The 8,120-nt window shown below is 36.0% G+C and overlaps 1 protein-coding gene across 1 annotated transcript in view; it reads left to right on the top strand.

Moving 5' to 3' along the window:
- Window positions 1-551: 551 nt before the first annotated feature.
- Window positions 552-8,120, top strand: part of ALDH1A1 (aldehyde dehydrogenase 1 family member A1) — a gene marked incomplete at both ends in the record, with an annotated part of 51,799 nt that continues 44,230 nt past the window's right edge. Inside the window, one exon of the mRNA XM_084237628.1 lies at window positions 552-617. Coding sequence (XP_084093754.1) covers window positions 552-617 — 66 coding nt within the window. The remainder of the gene's footprint in view (window positions 618-8,120) is intronic.

Raw genomic sequence — 8,120 nt, 5'->3', positions numbered from 1 at the left:
AAACTGCATCCTGCTTTTCTGGTTCGTGGACTGCTTGTCTGCTAGCCGGTTCTGGAGACACCTAGTCAGGGTCCTTCCTCCCCAGTTTCTATTGAGAACAAGTGCCCTTTTAGACACTTTTTTTTTTTCAATCCTCATAGTCTCTCTGATTCCAAGTATGTCAGAGAACACAAAAGTTTCACAACAGCATAAAAAGCCAAAAAAATAATAACTGGCCTCAGTGACCAGAGCAGCTGCGATGCGTAGCTTTATCACAGGTTTCGGCTTTGTAAATTAATTCGTCTGCAAATAGTGCCCCGTCTCCAGATAGAGCTCCACTGCTGGAGCGCTGGTTTCTTAAGGATTTAAGTTTAAAGTCAAGGGCTTCCTGCCCTAGGTGTTACAAATATGTAGTGTCGTTTTCTTTTTGCTCCGAGTTTGTTCATCCAATCATATTTCGGTATGCAAATAAACCTTAGCCCCAGCAGATAAAAAGGAACAAATAAAGCCAAGTGCTCTATCAGAACCAAATCGCTGAGCCTGTCACCTGTGTTCCAGAAGCTGAGCCAGAAATGTCGACCCCAGGCATGCCAGAGTTACCTGCCCCGCTCTCCAATTTGAAGTTTCAGTATACTAAGGTCAGTACAATTTATGTTTGCTGCTTTGGCTTACAAAACTACCTTCATTTAAAGTATGAAAGGTCAATTTAAGTAAACTTGTGTAAAGAGCCCTTTGCAAATATAAAAATAAAAGGCTTGCAAATGCAGGTCTGGGTTTAGTGTCTTGATCAAATAATGAATTTTAAATCACCACAAGCAATTTTTCACAAATGTACTTCTTGAACTATTTCTAAGTGAAAGGAATTCTTTTTTGTATTAAAGGTTCTTGTGGCAGGATTCTGTGGACTTTAGGAAGGAGTTCTATTAACTTTGGCATAGCCCAGGATGTGTGATAAGAGAGACACACACTTGTGAGAGAAACTTATTAGAAAAACCCAAGCAAATTGGGAAATGATTTAAATTTTTTAAAAAGATAAATAGAACATGTTGAAGTAACATAATTTTTTATGTATTTAGTGAGCACAGAAATCAAAGGTCCTAAGCCTGGTAATTGGATGAAAGAGCCTGTTTCACAAAACTACAAGTGGACTTGCACTACTTAGCATATTTGGAGAAATAAAACATTTTTATTTATTTTTTCAGAGAAATCTGTTTCCATTGGAGCAGATGCATAATTGTTAACTGATAAATATTTAGAGAAACAAAAGCAAGAGCCAGATCCAGACTTAACACACAGCTAAGGAGAATAAGGAAATGGGTCCTGTTTGAGTCATTCAAGAGTATCTCTGCACTTTGCTCATTTCAGTGTTATGTGCCTTCTGTCCTGTCATATCTGAGAACTCCCAAACAAACACAACAGATACACAAAAGGCAGTCTAACTAAAATCACTTAGTTAGCTTTATGTGTAAGAAAGGACCTATCACTGTTACAAGTCAGGGAGTCTTTATGCTTTCTGAATTACCCACTGAAAGGCCAAAAAAAGCATTTAAGCTGATGATAAACTCTGAAGTCCTTATGTTTCCTTACTTGTAACCATGAATGATTTTGAAATCCTAAGATCTATTGCATTTTCATTTTCATAACAAATGAATAAGTTTTTCAGCTGACTGGCTTTTTTCCTTAGGAAACTGTCTGCAGAGATCAGGTTGTGCCTTTAACATGATTGCCTATACACTGTATTAAGGTGTTATTTTCACAAGGCTTTATTAATAGGGGAAACATTTTTCCACTCAATTTAATTGCAAATGGGAACATGGAAAAGGTGGTTAGGCTACATCCTCATAGTTTACAATTAGCAAAGGTATGCCCAAGAGATAAGATTCCAGTTTTCCAACTTTCTTACCCCAAGTTTGTCATTCACAAGAAATTTCAATGCAAAGTAGGCACATTTTGAATTTCATAAAGATCAATGTTGGCAATGACTGAATGATTCCATTACTATTATTACAGTCTTTTTTTCTTTCTCTATGGTACTACTGAAGATATTTTGATAGTTGAAACGCCATATTTTAAAAGCTATTTGACTGAATAAATTTGCATCTTTTATGTATATCTTAACAAAGTTCTAGTGTGAAATCTTTTGCTGCTAAATTAAACTTCATTTAGCAGTTATTAACTGAGCATGGAAGAACCACTACCAGACAAATGAGAAAGGGCTTAAAGTCTAACACACAAACACAGATCTTGTGATTGTTTAAGAGAGAAGTTTTTAAGGTTGAAATCACCTGTTCACTTTAACGTATTACCCAAGAACATCCCTTTAGGGAAAATGACTGACCTAAGTATTCAAAAGGAGGCAAAATTCAGAGAGTAGGCATTTGCTCTTGTGTTAAGAACTCTGGGTAAAAAATACTAAAAAAAGAGAGTTAGTGCATTTTGACTGCTCACATATCGTCTCTATAAATCTGTTCTGCTCAAATAGCACTTTATTGTCTGACTTATTAGTTACATTTTCACACTTGGGAGGACATCAGTTATATATGTAATTAAATCTAAATGTGTGAGCTTTTTCAAGTGCCCTTGCATTTTTTTTTTTTACTGCCCCTCACTGAAGAATTGTATTGGATTTGCACTTGCAAGAGGAGTTGGATAAATGATGGTGATTAACTAAGCTTCCTGGTTGCAAATCAAGTAAGCAAGTATTTAATAGTGTCTGAGGAATTGCCTTTTAAGGCCAGCCCCCTAACCTCCTGTATTACTTTTCTCTTACTATTTTAATGTTCTTTATATCACTAGAAGTATACTGGCCATTAAAACAAGGTGGAGGGAAGAAGAAGCAAGGCTGAGTAACAAAAACCACAACTCTAGCAGAACAACTATATACTCAGGCTTGAGACTGCTTTTCAGTTAGACAAAAGAAATCATTGATGCATATCTCTTATGACTTACTCTCTGATTATATTTTGTTGAGATGGATAAAACAAAGATCAAAGGTTAAGAAATACCTTCTAAAATAATAAAAGTTTTTAGAATTTAAGACCGCAATAACAACATTATAAATCTACATCAACTCAGATCCTATCTCTAGCATCCTTTGTCCCTTTTCCAATTTTAAATTAATCCCACATCTGGCAACCCATCCATTTTATTAAGCCTTTAAATGTATAGTTTCTTTGAAAGTTATCATGGGCCAAACTACATTACCTTTCTCTGCTTCGGTTTCCTTATATGTAAAATGGGGATAATGAAAGTACCAATTTCCTAAGAAGATGAAACCATCAAATAACTTTACTACTTATAAAGCACTTAAAATAGTGTCTGGCACATGAGAAGTGACTGATTAACATTAGCAGTCCTGGTCCTTTTCATTTTTCTGGATTTTTCCACTATTCCAGAAGCTTCTTTTACTCAACCTTTCCTTCCCGTTTTCCATAAGTGCTCCTCTCACCTCCTTGTCTCCCAGAATTTCTGTCACTCTTTCTTGCAGTCATGCCCCCTTGACAAAGATCGCATTGGAGCAAAGTTCCAATGTTTTATCCAGGTTTCAGGGATTAAGAATTTTCTCTTAGAGGATTTGGTAATTTTCTTTTCCATTCTCCCTTCACAACATTGTTTTTTATCTTAAAAAAAAAAAAGACAAATAGGAAATTCAAGAGGGCAAGCTTTCCCAGATGGGATTTAAATCCCAAAATATTTAACTCTTGAACTTACCTCACTGAATAATAGTTTGTTCATGTAAGAAAAGAAGATCTTCATCTGTTAATGACATTGCACACACAGGCACACACACAGGCACAAATACAGAGGAAGTAGTTATAGCTAAAATTATTGTATCTTCTGTGCCAATAATTGTTTAAGTTCCTTACAGTGGTTTTACTTACCTCTCACAATAACCCTATGAGTAGGCAATGTACTATTCCTGTTAGCCTTAAGTTAGACAGTTAATAAATGATAAAGTTAAACAGCAAATGCTGGCAGTCTAGACCATCACACCAACAAATGACTTGTGTAAGATCAATAGCACTACATGGGGACATGGAGTTGCTGGAATCCCGTTCTGTCTTATTTCCAACTTTCATTTGTCCATTCCTGGCTATTGAAGGGGACATGACCATGAGCCTTTCCAGCTGCTGCTCATCTGTTCTCAGACCATTAGGAGAAAGCTTCCCACCAAGTTAGGACAAAAAAAGGAGAGAATAGTAAGTTAAGGTTGAAGCAAACAGACTTCCTGCTTTTATTGAAGGTGGGTTGAGCTGAGAAAGGCAGAGGACTTTGACATAGGCATACAATTTCTCTGTAAACTACATTTCTTCAGCGCCTATGGAATATATTTTGATTGGAATAGCAGATTGTTTACCCTAGATTTCTGGTATTGTTATTTAACCCATCTGTAAGTTCAGGTGTGCATCATTAGAAATCAACATGTCTATATACTCGATCAATTTCACCACTAGAAGTCCAATTCTGTACTTCACCCTATTTATCCACCCCTCTCTCCTTCCCCTCTGGTAAGCTGTAATTTGATCATCTAGAAGCTTATTTTTGTTTTATTTAGTTCATCCATTTGTTTGGTTTCTCTCTATGCCACATTTGCATGAAATCATATTGTTCTTGAGTTTGATGGAGAAGACTCATGAGTCATTGAACACTAGGCACAATTTGAAGTGGATTTTACCTTTGTTTCATATTATTATTCCCATTACACACACAGATTGAGGAAACATACATTTCTGAATATCCCATCCTCTTTACTTTTTTGCCTTTCTTCCCTTTTCACTTCTTTTAGTTAACAATTCATTGAACCACTGCTCTATTCTAGGTCTTATGGTATAAGAAGGCAAATATGATTCTTACCTCATGGAGCTTATATTTCTGTAGGGTGTGTGGGGAAAAACAAGCAAGTAAGTGAATACTTTAATCACAAATTATAATAAATGCTACAAAGAAAAAACTGAAAGCTGAGAGAATATCAGGGGAAGAGCTTACTTTAAATGAGATTAGGGAAGGTCTCTTTAAGGAAGAGATATTTAAGGTGACCCTGAGAAATGTACAGCATAAAATGGCTGTGTAGGTTAAGAAAGAATCAAAGATCCAAAGGATAAGAACTCAGCATGTTCAAGGAACTTTCAAAAAGCTAACATGGTTGGAGTAAAGTAAGAAAGGCAGAAAATGGATGAGATGAAACTGAAGTTGCCACATTGCCTGATGGATTTTGAGGAAAACCACTGAGGAGTGCTCAAAACAGGGCAGGACTTTAGGTTCAAGACAAAACTGATAGTGTTGTGGCCATGCTTTCATTAGGGAAGTCTTTTTACACTCCCTTTTGACTAAAGCAATGTTTTGTTTGCTTTTGGTTTGGAAGCAGTTGAATAAATAGCTGGATCGCTGCAAGGTGCAGTGGCTTACCAAGATAAACCCAGCTTCGATTTCCAACACTTCTACTTATTAATGATATGACTTTGGCCAAGCATATAATCTTCTTGAGTTTCAGTTCCCCTGTCTGTAAATTGTGAATAATAATGACTATGTTTCAAAAGTGGCTCTGAGAACTAAGTGAGGCATTTAGTAGCTACTTAGTCCAGGCTCTCTTTAACCCCCTCTTTACCAAGATGACTCTTAGAATAATAAAATTACTGAGTTCCCAATGTAAGTGGAATGAATAAGCACATGTCTTGTCACAGCTCAACATTGCTTTCATCTATTTATCTCACTTCATGCTCATTCTTAACCACAGGGGAGGAATTAGAGAACATTCTCCCAGGTCCTATTTTAAAGTTGAGGAACCTGAGATCAGAAAGCTTAAGTGATCAGCCCAAGATCATACAGCTCTTAAGCGACAAAGACAGAATGAACTGGGTTTTCATTTTAGAGTTGATACTTTTCTACATGATTCCATTTTCCCTAAACACTGAAAACAGTAATTCTCTGACCTCACTGGATTGTCTCTAACAAGTGTTTTCACCTGACTTCATTTATACCATTCATTCCTTACTCTAATTAGAGAATGGAAATTTGGATGATTCAAAAAGAGGATGATTTGGGAACCAGATCCCTAGACTGGGCTAATAGAAAACTTTCTAGAGTAGTACTTCTCAAATTTAAATATGTGAGTGAAAAGCTTGAGTATCTTATTGAAATGCAGATTCTGCTTCTGTAGGTCTGAGATGATAAATGGGATTCTGCATTCCTGACAGCCTCCCAAGTTTTGCTAATGCTACTGAAAGCATGGTTTGTGACTGGCAGCAATGATGCTGTTGAAGTTTTGGGTCAGTCTTATAACTTTGCCTGCAGTGATCACCATCTGATTACTTAGAGACCTGACTTCCTGGATCTCTTAGAAACTCACACGCTGACATGTCAGAGCCACTTACCTTCCCCAAAGGAATGTGCCCAAGTCCTGTGGGAACCAAATCTGAGCCATAAACCAATGACAGAATCAACCACTGCTTTTACTCCTAAAAGAAAATCTTTCACTATGAGTATGCTATGTTAGCTCATCTCTGATGACATTTTAGATTATCTCTGAGGTCTCATAGATCTTAGCAAACCATTTTGCTCTCTGACAACAGCCTGGCTTCAAAATCCCTAATCAACTAAAATCCTAAGTAAATTATACATACTCTAAGAGAGAATTATCCCAATTATATAAGGATTCTCAGAACTGTGAGTGTTCATGTGATTTCTTTAGCTTGGCCTTCACCTAATACATTTGTTGTTAGCTACTTGCCAGAGTGAAAAGAATGGGTGAGTACAATGTTTAGAGACTATGAGAAACATCTCACTTGAAGAACAGCCCAAAGTTCAGGTAATGCCTCTGAAATGCCATGAGTAATCTCTGGTATGAGATAATACAGATCAGAACAAAAGAAACCTAGTGGGAATACAGGCATTGATAAAACACTGATGCACTTGTCTCAGAATAGCATTTACCTGGCTTTGGTGGTACTGTTGGTTTGGGATTTCATGATGCTATTATAATTGTGATCAGATACTTACTTAGCTACCAGATGGAAGTGATAACATAGATTGAACTATGTTCTAAGAACATAGCAATGATTGCTTCATGAACTTAATTTAATTAAAGGCACTTCAAATAAACAAATCAGAAAAGTATTTTTGTAAACTTGGATTTCATAATACCTATGTATTTTGAGTGTGTGTGTGATCTGCATGTTTGTAAAGTTCCACAATCAGAGGCATTGCTTGCAAGGGATGTAAAGTGTTTTTCTGATATTATAATATCTGTTTCTCTGATATTACAATATCTGTATCCAATGCCTGTCTTGTTGGATTTGTTCATAGAAATTGTAACTATACAAATATCACAGACCTTAAAACTTTGCCTGAACAGATAGCAACTACCTCCCAATGGGACTTAGGAGTCCCATTGTTTATTTCTATTGCTTCCCATTACTTTCTTTTAAGGCCAAGGACTGCAGGTAACAAAGAACTAAATTATGCTCAATATTTGACACTTTCCTTAGAAAGATAAAAACTTATATGCAAGTTAGTAATTGCATTATTGAGTTTTGATTTTGCTAAATGTTATATATGTATAGAACTTTTCAGTGCTTTGACATCTTGCCTCTTCAATACAGGCTATATATGATGTTCAGATTTATTGAGAAGTATTTTTATCATCCATGGGACATAATAAAGATGTAATTCAAAACAGAAATGCTTTAGCATTTTTTCTTTTTCCCTAATTGATGTGAAAAGTCTTGAAGCAGTTTTTCAATCAGCAAGAAAAAAAAGAATACATTCATGTTAAGTTTGACTATAATATAAAACAGAAATGAAAGGAGCATTTTATTTTTCTTAATTTTATTATAGTCACTTTCTCTTTTTGTTTTCATCCCTTTTACTGCAGTTTAATATTTCCTGCCATCTGTTATTTCCTCCTCAATTTCCTTTTAACATTTTTTTTTTTTTTACTTTGAGTCTCAACAAACCTCAGAGTTTGGGTAAAAATTAGTTGCCAGAGGTCTACAGCCCATTCTTTCAATTGTTTAGCACCTACGCCTGACTTCTGTCATGTCTCTATTCACTCCCCACCTTCTTTTATCTTCTTCAGTCCCCAATTCTATGGCCTTTGCCACTGTTTGAGGTTCCTAATGCTGAGAAAAGGCCTACATATTTCT

Source organism: Talpa europaea, assembly GCF_964194135.1.
Source record: "Talpa europaea genome assembly, chromosome: 7".
Taxonomy (NCBI): domain Eukaryota; kingdom Metazoa; phylum Chordata; class Mammalia; order Eulipotyphla; family Talpidae; genus Talpa; species Talpa europaea.
The sequence above is the reverse complement of the archived record's forward strand: the minus strand, read 5'-3'. Positions and strand labels throughout refer to the sequence as shown.